A 20,214-nucleotide genomic window follows, 5' to 3' on the forward strand; every position below is an offset into this window, starting at 1 on the left:
GTGTCCGGTGGATGGCTTTACCTATATTGGCACTTATTGCCTGCTTGTGTCTGTCACTCCACGTGACTTGGTGCCTGAACTTCCTTTTATAGTAAGGTAAAGGAAATCTATCACAGCAATTTAACGGTTCCCTATCTTGTCTTTCAATACTGCAGACAGGATTTCCATTACTGGGCTATCTATCAGTGGTATCTTCCAGCACCTTCTGCTTCTGGTGGCTGTGATGGAGACCTGGAAAAGGCGTGTGGCATTATTATCAACACTATTCTGGATTTCTCACAGAGGTATTCTCTTCACAACTTGCATGTCTGCAGAAGCAATAGTTCTGCTAATGACCATGCAAGCTATGTGAATTTGTCTTACATGGGGCTATGTTTTCCTGAGTGGAAGTGATTCCCTTCTCGCAGGTCTGGCTGCATGTGAAAGCTGGGAGGTTTCTCTGCATGATTCACCGGTCTTTGCTTCTTGCTTTGGGGGACAGAGGTTAAGGGCTGAAGTCACAGATGGTTCCTACTTTGACTGGCTTTACGTCAAATTTGTATTCAAATTTGTTTAGCCAGACAAACATCAGTGCCATTGAGGAAGTGGCTGAAGCTGGAAAATGAGGAGGTGCAGGGCTAAAGGAGGGTTACATCTACAGTTTATTTAAGAAATGTTGATAGTAGATGTGTATGCTCATGTGACGCCATTTGTTGCTTTTTTTTTCTTTGAATTATGTTCCGTTTCTGGCCTAAAAGGGATAGTCACCTGGTATGTCTCTCTATTTCAGGTTGGACCTGGGTAGCTATGGCCAGTTGAAGATGTCAGTCAATCCTGATATTCTTTGCAAGTTGCAGGTGATTACAGATTTTAATGCATATCTGTGTGTTCAATCCTTGAATTTGTTCAGGCAAAGATTTTTCCTAGAATGTCAGTGTAAGTAAGGCTGATACTCGGTTCTCAGATGTGGGCAGCGGTGTGGTAACAGATATTGAGCTCTTTGAATTACTTTGGAGAATCATAGAGGTTTGAGTGCAAACTAACATGTAGCCCTGATAAACACTCTTTTTTCCTGCCCCACCTTGTTTAGGAGCTGGTACTTGAGCTGGGCTGCAGGCGAAAGTCACTTTCTGGCTGTTTGGATGCCAAGAGCCACTTCCTGTTTAAGATTCTTCAGGAAAGATTAAAAGACAGAAAGCACGACTCTGCTTTGGGTGAGCAGTTGTGGAGGCAGCAGGAGCTGCTGTTGCACAGAAGGTAAATGCTGATGTGAACGGCTGGGAATACCCTGACCAGATCTGCTGTTCAGAGGAATCACGTTGTGTGCTTGTGCAGTCAGGTAGCCTCCCCTCAGATCCCACTGCAAGTGAAAATGACACCGAGTCCTGGCAGCAGCTGTGCAAGGGGTGTTTATTCCATAGCACCCACATAGTTTAAATGGGTTTGTGTGCCATTGTGGGCTAAATGTTGCCCCTGTCAGTAGACTGGATTTCAAAGACCACACATCTTCCTGGACTCTGTTTACAGCCAGCAGCACTGTTAATGCCATCACTTGCATTAACCATCATTAAATTACTTGCTGCTGTAACTTAGGAGTGCGTTTCCACTTCTGATCCATTGATAATATCTTTGAAAGTGGTCAACATATCTCATTGAAATGCAGGTTTCTTTCTGGACAACAGGAAAAATTCCTGGTACAGTTCCTGTCAACATATTTGAGCTCTGTCATGTCTGACATACTCAAAAACTCTCCTGAATATCAAAGTCTGAGAGTGTGGAGTCAGATTCTCTTCTTGATGGCATCTGTGATTTTGTTTTTCTCTCCTGCCTAAGGATTCTGGTAGGGCTCCCTGCATCCGCTCTGATCATGACTTGTCGGAAAGGAAAGAAAACAACGTTGGACTGTGAAGATTTTTTTCATTTTGTAAACTCTGAGCTGGTATGTGTGGCTAGCCAAACATCTTCTTGTTGGCAAATGCTCTAGCTAAAGATCTTTAAACGTGGGTTTATGGCAGAAGCTAAGGCATTCAAACTTTTTCTGTCCTCATCTTGCCACAGAAGAACGTCTGTTCCAGAGGGTACGCGCTTCCCTACGACATCACCTCCCACTTCTTCAGGGTAACTCCTGCTTTCGTTGTTCTGCTCTGTTGTTCCTGCTAGCCAGAGCAGATGTTCCTTTTGAGGATACCTGGCTATGTACGCTGTTCTTAGCAGTGAGATGTGCTCCCTTCACAGCTGTTTTGAGAATCGTTGGTATAAATTACAAAAAGATGAGCAGTAGTCCAGGGAAGTGGAAATAATTAACAGGAGGAAGTAATGGTAGAGACTAATTTTAATACAGTGAAGTGCATGGGGGGGGGTGGGAAGAGAAGCTGTTGAACACGTTTCTTTTGCTGGGCCATGCTGACCCCTACAGTTACTTTTGATTAGTTTACATTTGGGTTTGGGAGGTACTTCAGAGCAGCAAAGACATAGGTGTGCAGTCTTCTTGTATTATATCCTCTTCCAGGGCCTGCTGAATGCCAGCTTGGACTGTGAAGAAGCAGCAGAAGCAGTCAATGATGTTCTAACAACGTGTCAAACCAAATGTCCCATTGTGCTTCTCTCTGCAGTGGTATCTGTTCATGTTTTTTGTCATACATAGCTCAGTTTGCATTGCCAGGATGTGAAACTTCTCATGTTAGTTATGTGTGTATGTGCATCCTGGGCTTTTCTATTAAGGTGGGAAAAAACCAACTCTTTCTCAGTAGCTGGCAGAGATAGTTTGCACTCCTTACTGCAAACAGCCACTAAGTATGCCACCACTAATGCTGCTGGTTTCTGGCTTTCTCCCTAGCTCTGGTGGCCACGGTTGGAGCCAGTACTTTGCTCTCAGTGGAAGAGACTCTTCGGGGCTCCGCTCGCAGAAGAGTTGGAAAGACTGAGGGAATGCCAGTCCTGGGCTACGAGGTGTGTATGAGGCACCTGAATGTTGAGCTGCAGGCAGGAGAACCTGCTCTGAGTGAGGTAGCCTGGCTGCGATGGATCAGCACGCAGAAAGTCTGTTCTCTCAGACAGGCTGGGGTTCAGCAGGCAGTGCGAAATGCTAGTGCGGTCTGAGGCTTGTAGGACAGCTATGTACAGATTCCTTTGTAGAGTTGAAACTCAGAATGGGTCATTATAATCATTCAGTCCGGCCTTCTGTGTAATATGGGTCAGTGTTTCACCATAAAGAGAAGAGAATCTTCCTTCTTAGAGGAGATTGGAAGGCAGAGTCCCTGTTAGACAAACACTGGCAATAGCCTTTAGCACAGTGTTGAGTCATTCCCTGAAGCTGCCGCACCCTTCACACCCTGGATTTGGTTTCACACCCTGGATTTGGTCAATCTCTGGTTGTCCTGAAACTACTGACTGCTTCTCTGCTGTATCCTTCCCTCTGTGTCATCTCCCATGTGGTAAATCTGCTGTCTGTGCAGTGTCCTGCAGCTTTTCACTAAAAGTTGGGAATTCAGTGTAAGAATCTCCTTGCAGATGATTGCAGGCAGCAACCACATGATTTTGTAGTAGTGCATGCAGCTACCTACCTGCCTAGCCTGTGATAAAAGAGATTTGGGAAGGCTGCTGTCTGTTGCTAGACTTCTCTTTATTTCTGCAAATTCTCCAAGTAGCATTCAACAATGGGGAAAAACCTGGGGAGAATTTTTTTTTTTTTTTTTTGTCCCAGTCACAAATTTATGCCGTTTGCTGAAGCCCTTACATCTCCTCATTTACAGCTGTGATTCTTTATCTAAAACTCGGTCATTCATGCTGGTTTTGTTTCTTAGCTTCCTTTCTTCAGGAGGGGTTTTTCCTCTCTCTGGCCCTCCTTGGATTTCTGCTGCCTTCCTCCACTGCACCATTCAACAGCAGTCACCACATGGAAGAGAGAGAAATGTACTGAAGAGGCTGGGGACTGACACAGAGCAGGCAAGACTGGGCACATTTTAGATATCTGCTGTTCTCTACACTTAAAACTAGAAGTAGAATATCTTAAACTGAGAAATTGTAAGCCTTGTGGTGAAATCTTGCTGGTGGCTAGTTGATAGAATGTAGCTGTAGATTACCAGATACTAAATATTTATCCTAGAGGCAGTTTTTTGAGATTTAAAATTCAACTCAGATATCGTTTTCTCTGTGAAGTTAAGGAGGATTATTAAATTGCTGCTTTAAAAAATAAATGAAGATGGAGAGAGTGCTGCAGAGATTGAGAGCTCAATCCATGGCACGTTAGAATCACTTATCCTTTTGACAAAGGAGCTGTCCCTGATAATTTTAGTTCAGGCATCTTGTTTGGAAGGTGAAGGAGATGCAGAAAGTGTTTGTTAAACAGGGGTGCAGGCATCCTAAGGGCTCTGGGCAGGTGTTCTGGGAATCCTAGAGACAGACTCCCAGGAGATTCCCAGGTGTGCTCCAGGAACACGTCTGATGTTTCACCATGGCCCAGGCTGTCTGTGCACAGCAATTCTCTGAAGCCTTCTGCTGAGAAGGAAGTTGGGCTGCTGCTCTCCCAGGGGTGTGTTGATCGTGAGGGGATGGCAGGGACCAGAGCTCCGTACAGGGAGTGTCTCTGTATTGAGAAATTCACAGGTAAATCTTGTTCATGCAGAACCCGTGCCTTACTGGTTACAGCTAAGTTTTAATCCTCAGGGCAGCAGTTGCGGTAGCAGCTCCTCTTGCCGTGGGATTGACTCCACCGTTGTTTATACTGGTCCAGAGCCAAAAGTTGTTAGTCAGAAACTGATCTCACCGAGGTGATAGGTGCATTTAGTACAGGTGAAATAGCGACAGCTTTCACCTCAAAAATCTTCCTTAAGATAGCAAGAGGGCACCAAGAGAATGAGAGCAGTGGGAGGGCTGAGTGTAACGGGTCCCAGCAGATCACACTGGCTGCCTGGTGCTCAGCCTTTGGGTCAGACCCTCAGCTACTGCTCTGGTTTGGGTGGAATAAGAGTTCGGAATAACAAAAGCTCATGGATTTGAGGAATATTTCTGAAGATTTGATAAATTGACTATAATGAAGGGGAGACTGGGACACTGGGAGGAAAGGGAAGAAACCACATCTGTGGAAGAATTAAATTGCCAGTGCAGGACCCAGAGACAGACAGAACTGCTCTCTATTGACACGAATTGTTTAAATATTCCTTTGCAAGGTACAAGAACTCTATACATTAACTATTCTGTTTTTCTTAGACTTGTGGTTATACAAGGGTATGTAAGACAGAAGGTCACATTCATCATACCATGCGGCCCCAGCACTGTTCCATACTGACACGAATCAGATGAACATATATCACAGCATAGACCAAGATTAGCTCTCCTCCGGGTTTACATCTATGGTAGCTTACTTAGTTTTCCCTGTATTTGGTAGAATTTGCCATTTGTTGTCTGAACTGCTGACTGCAGCGAGCCTTGCTTTGAAAAACTGTGAATTTAGTGTGGAATTTATCCTCAGAAGCAATGAACCAAGTCAGGCCCCAGTCTCTTTTCTTCAAATGCACTTCCTTCACCTGGAAGGAGCAGCAGTGCTTGTAGTTCATCCAGGTCCATCCTGGGGACGTACCCGGTGAAATGTTATTTCCTGATGGGAAAGTTGAGTTCTGAGTCATCGCCGCCGACACAGCTAACAGGTACTCTCTTTCCCTTGCAGCTTCTTGTTTCGCTGCTGTTCTTCTCGCTCATGGACCTTATCTCAGCAAAAATAGCACCAAAGGTAAACTCAGCCCTCGGGGAATTCTCATGACACTAAATCATGTTTGAGGCAGGGACGCTGCGTGTGTGAGGTGTGAGCAGGTGGATGACCTGGTCCGCATGGTGGCGGAGCTCAAGGAGGAGGTGGAGAGGCTGAGGGCCATCAGGGAATGTGAGCGGGAGATTGACTTCTGGAGCAACTCCCTGCAGGGCATCAAGGAGAGGTACCGGGGTGAGACACCCCAAACGGGGGTGGACCCCTTGCCCTGTCGCCGTCGGGCTGAGGGAGGGGATCTGGGAGCTGAGGAGGAGTGGAGACAGGTCCCTGTGCGACGTGGCAGGCGATGCCCTCCCCCTCCGGCCCCACCTTCCCAGGTGCCCTTACAAAACAGGTTTGAGGCCCTGGAGATTGAGAGACCGGTAGCTGAGGAAGAGATAGAAAGTGTTCCCAGGAGGATGCCTAGGGCGAGGAGGTCGACTCCACGCATCAGAACTGCCTCCACCAAGAAAGAAAGAAGGGTGATTGTCGTGGGAGACTCTGTCCTTAGGGGGACAGAGGGCCCTATTTGTCGGCCTGACCCTACCCGTAGGGAAGTCTGCTGCCTCCCTGGGGCCAGGGTCAGGGACGTGGCCAGGAAGCTCCCCAACCTGGTGCGCCCCTCTGATTATTATCCGCTCCTGATAATCCAGGCGGGCACTGATGACATTGACAACAGAAGCCTGAAGGCTATCAAAAGAGACTTTAGGGGACTGGGACGGTTAGTGGACGGAGCAGGAGTGCAAGTAGTTTTTTCGTCCGTCCCTACGTTGACAGGGAGGGGTACGGAGAGGACAAGGAAAGCCCACTTGTTAAACACGTGGCTCCGGGGCTGGTGCCTACGCAGAAATCTTGGGTTTTTCGACCATGGGGCAGTTTACTCAGCACCTGGTCTGGTGGCCGTAGACGGGTCCCTATCCTTTAGGGGAAAAAGGATCCTGGGCCAGGAGCTGGCGGGGCTCATTGATAGGGCTTTAAACTAGGTAAGAAGGGGGATGGGGCTGGAGCGAGGACTGTTGGGGCTGTACCAGGGGGAGCAGTGGCAAGGCCAGAGGATAAGGTAAAGGCCCAGCTGAAGTGCATCTACACCAATGCACGCAGCATGGGTAACAAACAGGAGGAGCTGGAAGCCATCGTGCAGCGGGCAGGCTACGACTTGGTTGCCATCACGGAAACGTGGTGGGACCAGTCTCATGACTGGAGTGCTGCGATGCCTGGCTATAGGCTCTTCAGAAGGGACAGGCAGCACAGAAGGGGTGGCGGTGTGGCTCTCTATATTAGAGAGTCTTTCGATGTTGTAGAACTCGAGGCTAGGAATGACAAGATCGAGTCCCTTTGGGTTAGGATCGGCAGGGACAACAAGGCTAGTGTCCTGGTCGGGGTCTGCTATAGACCGCCGAACCAGGATGAGGAGACGGATGAGGAGTTCTACAGGCAGCTGACAGAAGTTGCGAAATCGTCAGCGCTTGTACTCGTGGGGGACTTCAACTTCCCAGACATATCCTGGAAGCACAACACAGCCCAGAGGAAGCAGTCTAGGAGGTTTCTGGAGAAAGTGGAAGATAGCTTCCTGACGCAGCTGATTAGTGAACCTACCAGGGGTGGTGCCCTGCTAGACCTTCTCTTCACCAACAGAGAAGGACTGGTGGAGGATGTGATTGTCGGGAACAGTCTTGGGCAGAGTGACCACGAAATGGTGGAGTTCTCTATTCTTGGCGGGGCCAGGAAGGGAACCAGTAAAACCACTGTATTGGACTTTCGGAGGGCTGACTTTAGGCTGCTCAGGACACTGGTTGGTGGAGTCCCATGGGAGGCGGTTCGGAAGGGCAGAGGGGTTCAGGAAGGCTGGGTGCTATTCAAGAGGCAAATCCTAATGGCACAGGAGCGGTCTATCCCCATGTGCCCAAAGATGAGCCACCGGGGAAGACGACCAGCCTGGCTCAACAGAGAATTGTGGCTTGAGCTTAGGAGGAAAAAGAGGGTTTATAATCTTTGGAAAATTGGGCAGGCCACTAGGGAGGACTATAAGGATGTAGCGAGGCTGTGCAGGGACAAAATTAGGAAGGCCAAAGCTCATCTGGAGCTCAAGCTGGCTACTGCCGTTAAAGATAACAAAAAACGCTTTTATAAATACATCAACACAAAAAGGAGGACTAAGGAGAATCTCCATCCTTTACTGGATGCGGGGGGAAACTTAGTTACAAGAGATGAGGAAAAGGCGGAGGTGCTCAATGCCTTCTTTGCCTCAGTCTTTAGTGGTAAAACTGGTTGCTCTCTGGATACCCAGTACCCAGAACTGGTGGAAGGGGACGGGGAGCAGGATGTGGCCCTCACCATCCACGAAGAACTGGTTGGTGACCTGCTACGGCACTTGGATGTGCACAAGTCGATGGGGCCGGATGGGATCCACCCAAGGGTACTGAGAGAACTGGCAGAGGAGCTGGCCAAGCCCCTATCCATCATTTATCAGCAGTCCTGGCTATCGGGGGAGGTCCCAGCTGACTGGCGGCTAGCAAACGTGACGCCCATCTACAAGAAGGGCCGGAGGGCAGACCCGGGGAACTACAGGCCGGTCAGTTTGACCTCAGTACCAGGGAAGCTCATGGAGCAGATCCTCTTGGGAGTCATCATACGGCACTTGAAGGGCAAGCAGGCGATCAGGCCCAGTCAGCATGGGTTTATGGAAGGCAGATCCTGCTTGACGAACCTGATCTCCTTCTACGACAAAGTGACGCGCTGGGTGGACGAGGGAAAGGCGGTGGATGTGGTCTACCTTGACTTCAGCAAGGCTTTTGACACCGTTTCCCACAGCATTCTCCTCAAGAAACTGGCTGCTCTTGGCTTGGACTGGCGCACGCTTCGTTGGGTTAGAAACTGGCTGGATAGCCGGGCCCAGAGAGTTGTGGTAAATGGAGCCAAGTCCAGTTGGAGGCCAGTCACTAGTGGCGTCCCCCAGGGCTCGGTGCTGGGGCCGGTCCTCTTTAACATCTTCATCAATGATCTGGATGAGGGCATTGAGTGCACCCTCAGTAAGTTTGCAGATGACACCAAGCTAGGTGCGTGTGTCGATCTGCTTGAGGGTAGGAAGGCTCTGCAGGAGGATCTGGATAGGCTGCACCGATGGGCTGAGGTCAACTGTATGAAGTTTAACAAGGACAAGTGCCGGGTCCTGCACCTGGGGCGCAATAACCCCAAGCAGAGCTACAGGCTGGGAGAGGAATGGCTGGAGAGCTGCCAGGCAGAGAAGGACCTGGGAGTGATGGTGGACAGTCGGCTGAATATGAGCCAGCAGTGTGCTCAGGTGGCCAAGAAGGCCAACGGCATCCTGGCTTGTATCAGAAACACTGTGACCAGCAGGGCTAGGGAGGTGATCGTCCCCCTGTACTCGGCTCTGGTGAGGCCGCACCTCGAGTACTGTGTTCAGTTCTGGGCCCCTCGCTACAAGAAGGACATCGAGGTGCTTGAGCGGGTCCAGAGAAGGGCGACGAAGCTGGTGAGGGGCCTGGAGAGCAAGTCCTATGAGGAGCGGCTGAAGGAGCTGGGCTTGTTCAGCCTAGAGAAAAGGAGGCTCAGGGGTGACCTTATCACTCTGTATAAGTATATTAAAGGAGGCTCTAGCGAGATGGGGGTTGGCCTGTTCTCCCATGTGCCTGGTGACAGGACGAGGGGGAATGGGCTAAAGTTGCGCCAGGGGAGTTTTAGGTTAGATGTTAGGAAGAATTTCTTTACTGAAAGGGTTGTTAGACATTGGAACAGGCTGCCCAGGGAGGTGGTTGAGTCACCATCCCTGGAAGTCTTCAAAAGACGTTTAGATGTAGAACTTAGGGATATGGTTTAGTGGGGACTGTTAGTGTTAGGTCAGAGGTTGGACTCGATGATCTTGAGGTCTCTTCCAACCTAGAGATTCTGTGATTCTGTAAATGCATCTGATCGGCTCGGTTTGCTGCCTAGAAGTGCTTTGTACCAGTACTCAGAAGGCTGGTAGCTTGTTCTGCCAGAAGGAAGGGATCTGCAGCGTCCCAGACAGAGCCTGCTGAAAGCCTTTCTGTTCATATCAGATTGAATGTGTATTTTCTTCTATCTGATGTTATCTGCCCTGTCACTGCAGGAGCTTTTATTTCTGAATGACTTGCTATTTATTCTCAGTTTCCTGCTCAGACTTTACACCTCCAGGTAGTGCTGGAACCTCGTATCTATCTCTTGGCGTTTGTGTGGCATTGCACGTTTGTTGAAAGAGGCTTTTCCTCAGGCCAGAAACACACACGGAATTTCACAACGAAGAGTCCCTAACAAGGAGGAACACGGGTTTCTGAATGATTTAGTGCTCTGAAATGGGAGAGCAAAAACAACAAGTTCCTTTCAGCAGCTCTCTGCCCTAAGCACCCTCCTGCCTATGAATGCGTTTCTGTCCCTTTGCTGTCTTCTCAGCTTTGAAGTGCAACCATTGGTGTAGTCAGCTAGCAGATTGGATCAGGGAGCAGATTCAAGCTAAAAATAATCATTTGATCTCATCGTCTTTCACGGGGGGAGTCTGGAGGAAGAGTCATTGAGGAAAGAAATCTCTTGAGCAAACAGATACGGGAGGTTGTTCCAAGGAAAATGAGCAATGCAAAAAACCCTCCCGGGGCTTGTCCTCACTGGAGAGGTTAGAGGGGAAAAGTCTCCTACAGGCAACAGGGTGGGGTAGGTGCAGGACTCGCAGGGACTCTGTGGAGCACAGCTAGGAAGTGAGCAACCAGCTTGTCACCAGCACACCCGTACTGCTTCCCCTGCCCCTGTTGTGATGAAGTCCCTGCATTGCACAAGGGCCTGGTGGCCCCGGGAGGAACCCAGGCCCCCAGGCAAGGGGAAAGGCTTGGGCTAAATTCCTGAAGGTCCTTTACGAGAGCATGTCATGTGCGTGATCTCTTACTGGGACTTCTGCTTTGATGCAACTAAAACCTAAGGTGATCTGTCCTTTCTGACTCCCAGGAGGGCGTGGACTTTCAGACCTCTCTGGAATGGTCCCTGGAGATTTTGCAGTGCCTGGAAGAGAGGGGCGCGTCCTGGCCACTTCTCTTCCAGTCAGCAGAAAAAGGTGAGCGAGTCCTGCCTCCGAGGGATGGAAAGTTGGGGTTTAGTGCTGGACAGTACTGCTCTCTTTGATTAATGAATGTGCTTTGTAAGGAGGAACTGTTGAGCCTTTGTGAGCTGCATGGGAAAAAAAAAAAATTGCTTCAGTAAAGGCTGAGAACATCCTGCTTCTACCCTACAGTACGGTGACCCGGCTGAGGGGTAGAGCTGGCTGAAACTCAGGCTTTCTCCACCAGATGAAACAATACTAAGAGGGAACAGCTGTCTTCTAGCTGTCTTCTCCATGTCACCACACCCAGGTGTCAGGGTTTAGCGTGGGCTGGAAGGAAGCCGTGCAGCCCCTGCGCTGCTGTAGCAGTACACGAGGTAGGGTGAGGACCGCTGCAGATGCTCAGTGCTTCTCTCTGGTTGTTACAGGCTCCAGAAAATACTTTGTCCTGCACAGCGCGGCCTCAGCCTGCCACAGCCGGCTCTTGCCTCTCGCGTTCTACAGGTAAGGGATGTCCTGCTGGGTGCAGGAATGTGCTTGTGAGGGAGGATGTGGCTGGTGGCTGCCATGCACAGCAGCAGGCCCGGTGGTGAGCTGAGCTCCTGTGTTAGCTGTGCAGGAGAAAACACTGGATCATGACAGGGCGACTGTTTTAGAACCCCTGTCTCTTTCGCTAGAAGTTTCCCTTCATCTTTGTCCTTCAGTGTCCCTGGCTGCATTATTGCTCCTGGCAGGGGGTGGCCCTGCACGCAGTGGCACTTGTAAAACAGAGGGCAGCAGGAGCACTGCCTGGATTTACCTCGTGTCTTGCTGTTAGAAACTAAGGTGGAATTGGCGCTGACTGGACACATGTGTGACTTCCCACAGCCTCACCCCTGCCTTTGACCACGAGCTGCTTGCTAGAGAGCAGCTCTTCCTCTACGTGGCGCTCGACCTCTACCTCCAGCTGCTTCAGCTCTTTGTGGAAGGGAAGGACCTGCCTCAGTCTGACCAGGTGGGACAAGGCCAAGACCCTGTGGAGCACGTGAGTGAAGCTCAGTCTTTTTTTCCTCTCCTAACTCTGAATCCTATCCCTTTTCCCTTCCCCCTGCTGCTTGCAGCATCCCTCTGGTTCTCACTCTCCTGTACAAAGCTGTGGGTTCACATGGAGATGCCTTTGGCAGGCAGCTTGTTCCCAGCCTGGGCTGAGAGGCTGCAGGTGCTGCTGGTGCCTGAACCCTCAGCTGCCCCGCTGCTGTGCCTCACCTCGTCTGTTCCTCAGGGGGATCCCGTGGAGGTGATCTCCAAGGCCCGTCGGTTCCTGCGTGCTGCGATTCCTCGCTGCCCTGCCAGAAGCTTTGGGAACCTAGGACCGGTGCGTTGAGTGTTTTCTCTCCTCCCAGTCTGAGAGCCCCATGTCTGAGCAGCACCAGCTTTGTGTGGCCTTTCTTGCCACACTTAACTTGCTCTCCCAGCAGCAGGCAGCGTGCTGCTGTACCATGCGTTGGAGCAGTAGACACCTGCTGTTGGACCAGTGCTATAGCCGCTGCCGTCCCGCTCCCCTGCTGCGGGCTCCGTCTCAGCTCCGTTAAACATTACCCTCACGCACTCTTGCTTAATGCTTGATCTTACGGAAAGTGCCAGGCACGGTTACGGGGCTGGTGTTGCAATTCCCACACGCACGGTGCTGGCTGCCTGCAGCCCCTGATTGCTGCAGCAGCCAGCAGCAGCTGCCTGCACAACTCACAGGGGTTGCTGTAACTTGCTCTGAGGAAGCAAGAGCAGCCCTAACACCAGCCACCTGCCCTCTCCACAGTTACTAGCTGCCTGTGACCAACTTGACCCCGAGCTGGGAGCCATCCTGCATCGCTCGAGGCCAGCTGCAGCCCTGGACCTGGACGAGGAGCTGGTCCTGTTTTGAGGGCCAGGCAGTGCCACCACGCTGACTGGGGACAAGGGACAGCCCCGCTGCTACCTCTCTTTTCTCACCAGTGCTGTTTCTTTCCAATTACTTTGTAAATAATTTATTACAAGCATAACCATGAAGCTCTTGTTACAATAAAAAGTAGGTTACAAATTTCAATTTAGACTTACTTTGGGAATCTTTTCTTTTTTTAAACCAAAACAAAACATCTGCTCAAAGTTGCTCCACTGTCCTAGGTACCCTTACAGCCACCTGCAGGCAATACTGCACAGGCAGCAGCTTGTGCAGGTTGGTAACAGTTGTGGGCCAACTCTGCTTCTACAACTGTGTGCACGGGGAGAAGGGGGACAACAAAGGGGTGCTGCCAAACATCCACTCCCCTGGGATTAGACAGACTCTTAGTACAACACTGCTGAATCAGACGTGAGCATGGAGAATCACAGCATGATAACAAGCTTTTTCTGAGCAAGCTGAAGCTAATTCCACTGAGTTCTTTGGAGACTAAAACGTAAATTAAAAATCTCCACTCTGCTGTATGGTTTCTACAGGGCTGGACTGGGAACGCTGCCCCGTCCCCCTCAGGTGGGCTCCTGCTGTGCAGTCACTTCTGGCTTTACTGCCTGGCTCTCTGAAGTCCCTGAAGTATTTAGGAGGAGAATAGGCTCTGGCTCCAGTGGCTTGGTTTTGTCCTGAGTCTGGGTCAGAGGGTGCACCATGGACATGTGGACATTAAGGTTATGGGCCTTCTCGAAGCGCTTCCCACACTGGTCGCAGGCAAACTCCAGCTCCGTCTCGGCTTTGTGTTTGGTCATGTGGTACTTGAGCGACGCGCGCTGCCGGCACTGGAACCCGCAGATTTCACACCTGCAAGGCAAGGCAGGGGCTCAGCACCCAGCACAAGCTGTCTGGCACAGGGACAGGCCCCCCACGTGGGGCTGTGCTGATCAGGAGCTGGGGCTGCATGAGACGAACACCACAGCCTCAGGGGCTGGCTCATAGCACCTCCTAAAGCTGCCCTGGTCAAGCAACGCCCTTACCCTCACACCTAGAGCTGAGCAGTCACCTACTAAACAGGGACAGAAGGACTAAGACCTGTTCAACAAACGGATGCCCTGGAGCAGGGGCACACACTGCACAAGTGGATGAACACTTGAAGTGCCACACACAGGGCTGGGGGCATGGAATTACGCTGTGCTAAGGACAGGAAGAGCTCAGCAGAGCTTCCTGATGCCTTCCGTCCCTTTTTTTAGCTATGAATAAATGATAACGTGCACTTACTGGAGGGGCTTTGCTCCTGAGTGCCGCATCTGATGGACCGAGAGGTGTTTGCGTTGCTTAAAGGTCTGCCCGCATTCATCACAGATATAATTCCGTACCTCTGCGATGGAAACAAGCAAAGAGTGGTTGGTGCTGCTGCTTTCTTAGCGCATGAAACACACACACACAGCTGCCCACAGTTACTGGGGGAAGCTGAATTCCTCCCCCTGCCTCAAATCCCCCACACGATGGCTCGTTACAGGCTTACGTGTCAGGACGACAGCTCTGCAGCCCCCACAGAGCCTTGCTACAGCGCCCAGCAGCCTTGCACAATGAATCAGCTGGCACTGCTCAGTCCCCATGCGATCAGAACCCTGCAGACCCACCTGTGTGAATGAGTTTCACGTGCCGCTGCAGGTACCGGTCAATCATGAACACCTTGTTGCAGCCCGGATGAGGACAGGGCCTCTCCCGAACTTCTTCGTGATGCTCTTTGATGTGTTTCTGGGAAGGAAGGACAGGGTTCTAACTGCTCGCCTTAAAGCAGAGATCGAGGCTGAATTTTTTCTGCACAGGAAAAGAAAACAACCCCCAAGAAACGAGACCCCCAGCCTGGCAGCCTTGCACACCGTCACCGTTTTGCTGTGAAAAACCAGCCTTGCATCCAAATCCATCGCTGGCAGCGGGGACTAAACAGCACACAGCCCAGCTCGTTCCAAGGGCTGCTGCCGAGCCAGTGGCAGGCTTCCAGAACAGGAGGAGCGCGCTGAGCCACAGCAGCTCCTTTTCCTTTTGGAAGCACAGAAAAAGGCCAGGGACGCTGGACAGATTGCTCCCTTCGGTGACTCACCCAGGCGCTCACCCCCCTGCAAAGCCAGACGGTGAACCACAAGTCCCAGACCTGCCCCTCGTACGAACGCTGCTCTACAACACCCAAAGCTGCAGGTTTGGAATAGGAACAAGCCCTGAACCTACCTTCATGCCGTCGGCCCCTCTGTAGACAGCCGTGCAGCCCTGGTAAGGACACTTGTAAATGGTGGGCAGCTCCTCCCTGCAAAGCAGAGGCTTGCTGTCAGCCGGCGTGCCGGGAGCCAGCGCCGCCGCCCCGCCACACCCTGCTCTTTTATTACCTTTCACATTTGATTTTTTTTTTCCAGCCTGGCTTAGGTCCTGGCTTCTTCCTTACTTTGGGCTCTTCCGCCTTCTTTGCTTCTTTGCTGTCACTCTTCTTGCTAGAAACCCTCCAGGAAGGAAGAAGGACATCTGTTTCACACTCAATCTTGATTTAAATCCTCCCACCTGACTGTCCCAGCGTGTTACACTTGGCCTGAAGGCTTAGCCTGATGCCTGACCTGGCAAAGCCCAGGCTACACAGGAGCACACGTGCCATCGAATAAATACACGTGAGCCGAGCTGCTGCATTTACTGCAGGGCCTGGGGAAGAGGAACACGGCCGTGCTTTAACCTGATGGGCAGCCTGGGGAACGCACGTTCCAGGCGTTAACGGGTCCCTCGGGGGCAGGAAGGCAGGGATGTGGGAGAACTGAGGCCAGGCAGGAAAACAAAGCTCATCCACCCAGCTGGGTCCTGCCCTGGCACCAGCCCTGCTCAGCCACAGCCCCCCGCCAAGCACAGCGCGCTGCCGGAGGGGGAAAGCCCCTTACTTCTTCTCGGGGTAAGGCTCGAAGGAGTCATCTGAAGATTGCACGTTTCTCTTCTCATTCTCATCATCACTCAAGAAGTCTCTGAGAGAGAGAGAAGATGCCCTTTACCGACACAGGACACGGTTGATGCACCAGCAGCCACACGCGTTCTCTGCTCCCAGCACGTTCATCTCCCCCACAGAACAGCGCAGGAACCGAAGCTCCGCGTGTTCTCCTCCCCCGCAATCTCCCAAAGCAAATAAAGCCTCGGTGAACACAGCAAATACCAAAATCAGCTCCTTTTAGGGTTAGATCTGTGTAAGATTAACCGAACCACTGTCAGGAGTACAAAAAATGGCTGTTACTGACAAGATCCGATGTTGTAACCAGTTCCTATACTCGGAAAAGTAATTTTATAGAGCAAGAATGTGATGTAATTGTCTGGCACAGGTTAGTTAAGGTCATTCAGTGCTTCCTCATATGTAGCAGCCACATTTTTTTTTGTTTTGTTGTTTTTTTAAACCCTACGCTATACAAGAGGCAATTCCCTCCATAGCCAGGGTGTAGGCAGTAAGTTCTTGGGGTGCTTTCAGTGGGACACGTTTACCTGCCAGGCTGCACTAAGCTCACACTCGGCCGTTCAGCACCTACACTCAATCACCAGCCGTGCACCAGCCTCACTTCACTCCGGGGTTTGGAGAACTCGGCCAAACCTTTGAGCACAAAACCCGCCAGGCTGCCGCTGTCCTGCTCCCCCTCAAACTTCTGCTCAAACGCTCCCACGGGGGACAATTTCTTGGGGTCCCACCTTACTGCCTGCGAGCTCAGGGCCGTGCACCCACACCCCGCTGCCCCGAGCTGCGGAGGGGAGCGGCGTGGGAGCAACACGGAGCCACCAGCAGCCTCCTGCCCCACGCAGAACCGCGCGGCTGCTTTCCCAGGGCGCAGGGGCTGGCGCAGAGCACGGCCAGGTCTGCTGGGGGCAACCAAACAGAACACGCACACACGCTGATGTACAAACACCCTGCTGCGGCCGAGGGAGGGAGCTGAGCGCTGCCACCGCGGAGAAACCGCTCTGCGCCTCGGCTGCCAGCCCCCAGAGCCTCCGGGGACCGGGTCTCTCGTGGAGAAAGAGCTCTCCGAGGCCTCCCATTTCATACTCGCAAAGAAGACATTAAGGCTAGTTTAAACCCACTCTTCTCTCACCCCTCAGAAAGGTCACTGAACTCGTCTTTTACCCGCTCATCCGACGTTGGAGACAGAACCTGCTTCCCACTCAACTGTCCTAGGAAATGAAGGAGAACAAGGTGCGTTACTAGGAAAAGCAGTGAGAACAAGCCAGCAGAGACAGCTGCCGGGAAGGCACTCTGACTTCACTCATGGTGGCTCATACTGGAGGGAAGAAAAAAAAAAAAAAAGTGCTCCACGACAAGTTAATGATTATTTAAGCCAAACTCCATGCCTCGCGTGCTCCAGGAGCAGCACTCTGCCTGCGCCCCAGGGACTGGGAGAGCCCTCACCCTGCAGCTGCCACGAGCATCTTTCGGTTTCCCCAGTGACAACCGCTCTGTACCCGGCAGCCTCATTCCCCAGTGAGTCACAACTGCCTTCTCCCTTCCCAGCAGCAGACGTCTCACGTGGCTGTTAGAGATAAACACATCTCGACTTCTGGAACTCGGGATTAGCCTGAGGCCCAAGTTTTCGGGGAGAGGGGAGCGCCAACAGGGGCTCCTTCTGCTCGGCATCGCCCTGCAGCCGCAGCTGGGGGGGGTCACACCCCACTGCCAACATGTGGCGGGGTTAGGACTGATCAGAAACCAACACCTGGCAGATGGTCAGAACCAGTGGCTGCTCTGCACTGCTCACGTCCCTGGGTGAGGGCAGGGCCAGCTGAGGAACAGCCAAGTCTGTCCCTTCCATCAGAGGGGAACAAGGGACGGCTCTGGCTGCAGGACAACGCGGCCAGCCGAAGCCCCGCGCTCCCCCTTCCCTCTGCAAATTTTGCTGTCTGAGACCAGAAGCAATTTCCCAGGCAACCTGCACTTCCCAGTGGGATCCAAGTCCCCCTGAGGAGCGGCTGTCCCCGAGGAGGGCAGCCCAGCCCCAACACCGCTCCCTGGGGCAGCTCTTCAGACCTCAGCCTTCCCCAGAAGCTCGGGAGAAGACCAGAAGGCAAATCCCTTACCTGTGGCACTGCTCGGCGGTGACACGGGCTGGGGCAGGGCTTTCTCCTGTACCGAGGCCGTGCTGTCCAGTTGTGGGTGAGATGAATCCCTGTTCTGCGGCGGCTCATTCTCCGCGTTCGGTGGCACTGATGTGGTCCCTTTGTTTGCGGGCTGCTGGCAAGGAGTCGTCCTTACTGGAGCATGCTGGGCTTTGGGAGCAGGAACAGCCTCGGCATTGTCTGCCCCTGCCCCGTTGTCAGTCAGACGCTGCGCCGTGCCCTTGCTCCACTCCCGTTTGACAGACAAGGCGTTGTCGACGAGCACCGTGCTGCAGTCGGAATCCGTGTCCATGACGTAGTCGTGGCCGTCCCCGCAGCCCCAGACGGCGCGGATGATCCCGCAGTACTCGGAGGACAGCACGCTCTGCAGGCTCGGCACCGACTGGCAGCCCCCGGCGTGCGCGTGCGCCCACGTCACCAGGCTGTGCAGGCACTGCGGGCTGGACGTGATCAGGTCGACTGCGGGGAGAAGCAGCAGGCGCAGGGTCAGTGGCTGCGGACCCGCTCCCGAGCCACTGGGTCAGGCTGGTGCTGCCCCCAAACCCGCTCTTTGCACTCCCCACGTAAGTCAGAAACTTTCCAGCACGATGCTGGTGCCAGCGAGGATCCTTCTGGGGACACGAGGGGAGAGCTTGTGGTGGAGGGAGGACAGGGCAGTGTGAGCGCCCAAACGGTGAGCACCCAACCCGGGGCGTGCAGGGACAGCCCTGCTGAAGGACACGGGCACCGCCCTGCCCCAAACACCCCAGAAAACCACCCCCCTGCGCCAAAACTGCAGAAAGAGAAGGGAGGCAGCTCCGTGAGCTGCTACTCACCCAGACAGGAGGCACCTCCCTCCGCGCCAGGCTGGGCCGGGGCAGCGCTGCTCCTGCAAGAGCCAGAAGAGCAGCGGCAGCGTTACAGCGGGACCGCGGCGGCACGCGGTGCTTTACAACTCCCCGTAACTACCGGGGGGCAAAGAAACTCAACGTACTTTCCTTTCGACTTGACGTGGCCCGTGGGAGAGGCGTTCACCCTCTGGATGAAGGTCCTGAGGACGCTGCGGCATTTGTAGAACTGGGCATGGCACTTCTTGCAGACGAACTGGGGGAGCGCGGGGTCCTGGCGCACCGCCACCCCCACCAGCCGCTGGAAGTCCGTGAAGAAGACCTGATCCACGCGGCGCTGCTTCTCCGAGTTCTCCCCCATCACCGGCACCTTCCCGAAGGCGTTGCGCAGGCTCCTGGACGAGAACTTCCCATGGCAGAGGCGACAGTAGCCAGTGCTCAGGGCTCTGCCAATTCCTGCGGGAGAAGGGTCGGCTACAACCGCTCGTGCCTGCTCCGAGAGCACGCGGGAAGACTTTCCCCATCCCTCAGTCCCAGTCAGCAGCCTGCACTCGAGGTCCTGGCTTCGGCACCAGCACAGAAAGGCCGGGCAGGATGAAACCTCCTCCAGGACTCAGGGCAGCCCCTGACAGAGCAGGGGCTCCGCAGCATCACCCCTCAAACCCCCCGATGTCCCTGCCCTGCGCCCTGGGGAGGCTGCAGCAGACCCAGCTCCTCCCGGGGCTCTCGTGCAGCCCCGCTTCCCCCAGCACCATCCTGCAGCAGAGCCCCTCTCCTCCCTGCCCCGCGTTTATCTCCAAAGTATTTATAGACAGCAGCCGCAGCCCTCAGCGAGCCTGAGCCCCCCCAGCTCTCCCCCCTCCTCCAGGACACGCCGTTTCGCTGCCACCCCACAGCTTCTGCCTCACCACAGCCTCCTCAGGGCCACAGCCGGGCTCCAGCCTCCCCCATGGAAAGTGCTGGGGGTCCTGCCCCACACCTGGGGGGGCTGCAGCCCCCAGGAGCTCCCTGCGGCCACCCCAGCAGCACCCACAAACATTTGGGGGGGCTGAAAACCGCCCCCCAGCTCCAGGCCAGCCTCAGGCACGGGGGGCTGAGCCTGCTGCCCCCCGGGAACCCCCCCACAAGGAGGGGGAGAGCCCCACACGGGGACCCCCCCCCACCGGGGCACAAAGGCACCTCCGGGCCCCATCCCCACCGCCACAACCCCCCCGGGGGGGGACCACGGGACGGGACCCCCAAACCCCCCCCCCCCGGTACCGGTACCGGGACCCCAAGGCCTCACCCCCCCCCCTCAGGGCCTCACCTTCCTCCGCCGCCCCCCCGGGCCGTGCCCAAGCCGAGGCCTCCACCACCGGGGCCGCCGCCGCCGCCACCACCGGGGCCCACCCCGCGGCCGGTTCGGGCCTCGCCGCTCCCTCCGCAGCCCCCCGGGACGCCCCCCCCGCAGTCCCGGGCCGCCTCCGGGGCTCGGCCGAGGCCGCCAGGAACCGCCCGCGCCGATCGCGCTTCATCCCCGCCGCCGCCGCCGCCGCGGGCCCGGCGCGCCCCGCCCGGCCCCCCCCGGCCCCCTCCC

The 20,214-nt window shown here is 53.9% G+C and overlaps 2 protein-coding genes across 6 annotated transcripts in view; one reads left to right on the plus strand and one right to left on the minus strand.

Annotated features, from left to right (window-relative positions):
* The window catches only part of FANCA (FA complementation group A), a 37,910-nt gene extending 25,064 nt beyond the window's left edge, over positions 1-12,846 (plus strand). For 4 of the 5 annotated variants that reach the window (XM_072043973.1, XM_072043971.1, XM_072043976.1 and 1 more), the window contains 14 exons: positions 156-284; positions 770-836; positions 1,070-1,236; positions 1,813-1,918; positions 2,038-2,097; positions 2,489-2,593; positions 2,816-2,928; positions 3,783-3,924; positions 5,645-5,707; positions 10,694-10,799; positions 11,213-11,288; positions 11,652-11,808; positions 12,046-12,138; positions 12,580-12,846. In XM_072043973.1, the coding sequence (XP_071900074.1) occupies positions 156-284; positions 770-836; positions 1,070-1,236; positions 1,813-1,918; positions 2,038-2,097; positions 2,489-2,593; positions 2,816-2,928; positions 3,783-3,924; positions 5,645-5,707; positions 10,694-10,799; positions 11,213-11,288; positions 11,652-11,808; positions 12,046-12,138; positions 12,580-12,684 (1,489 nt within the window). In that variant the 3' untranslated portion in view covers positions 12,685-12,846. Of the gene's footprint in view, positions 1-155; positions 285-769; positions 837-1,069; positions 1,237-1,812; positions 1,919-2,037; positions 2,098-2,488; positions 2,594-2,815; positions 2,986-3,782; positions 3,925-5,644; positions 5,708-10,693; positions 10,800-11,212; positions 11,289-11,651; positions 11,809-12,045; positions 12,139-12,579 lie in introns of those variants that run through there. The other variant, XM_072043974.1, reaches the window with a different exon arrangement.
* A 21-nt stretch (positions 12,847-12,867) lies between these two features.
* On the minus strand, positions 12,868-20,204 carry ZNF276 (zinc finger protein 276). The gene is made up of 11 exons (XM_027466411.3): positions 19,945-20,204; positions 18,785-19,094; positions 18,627-18,679; positions 17,773-18,270; positions 16,794-16,872; positions 15,609-15,689; positions 15,075-15,185; positions 14,920-14,995; positions 14,331-14,448; positions 13,966-14,065; positions 12,868-13,551 (listed from the first exon to the last, which is right to left on the minus strand). The coding sequence occupies exons 1-11, from the start codon at positions 20,150-20,152 to the stop codon at positions 13,266-13,268; spliced, it is 1,920 nt and encodes a 639-aa protein (XP_027322212.2). The 5' UTR covers positions 20,153-20,204; the 3' UTR covers positions 12,868-13,265.
* Positions 20,205-20,214: the final 10 nt, after the last annotated feature.

The sequence above is a fragment of the Anas platyrhynchos genome, chromosome 12 (genome assembly GCF_047663525.1).
Source record: "Anas platyrhynchos isolate ZD024472 breed Pekin duck chromosome 12, IASCAAS_PekinDuck_T2T, whole genome shotgun sequence".
Lineage (NCBI taxonomy): Eukaryota > Metazoa > Chordata > Aves > Anseriformes > Anatidae > Anas > Anas platyrhynchos.

Excerpts from the sequence above, each read along its gene's own strand:
- ZNF276 (XM_027466411.3), bottom strand. The coding sequence starts at position 20,152 with ATGAAGCGCGATCGGCGCGGGCGGTTCCTGGCGGCCTCGGCCGAGCCC. Across the intron at positions 15,690-16,793 it reads TTCAGTGACCTTTCTGAGGG|AGACTTCTTGAGTGATGATG; the intron begins GTGAGAGAAGAG and ends TCTCTCTCTCAG. Across the intron at positions 14,996-15,074 it reads AAAAAAATCAAATGTGAAAG|GGAGGAGCTGCCCACCATTT; the intron begins GTAATAAAAGAG and ends TCTGCTTTGCAG.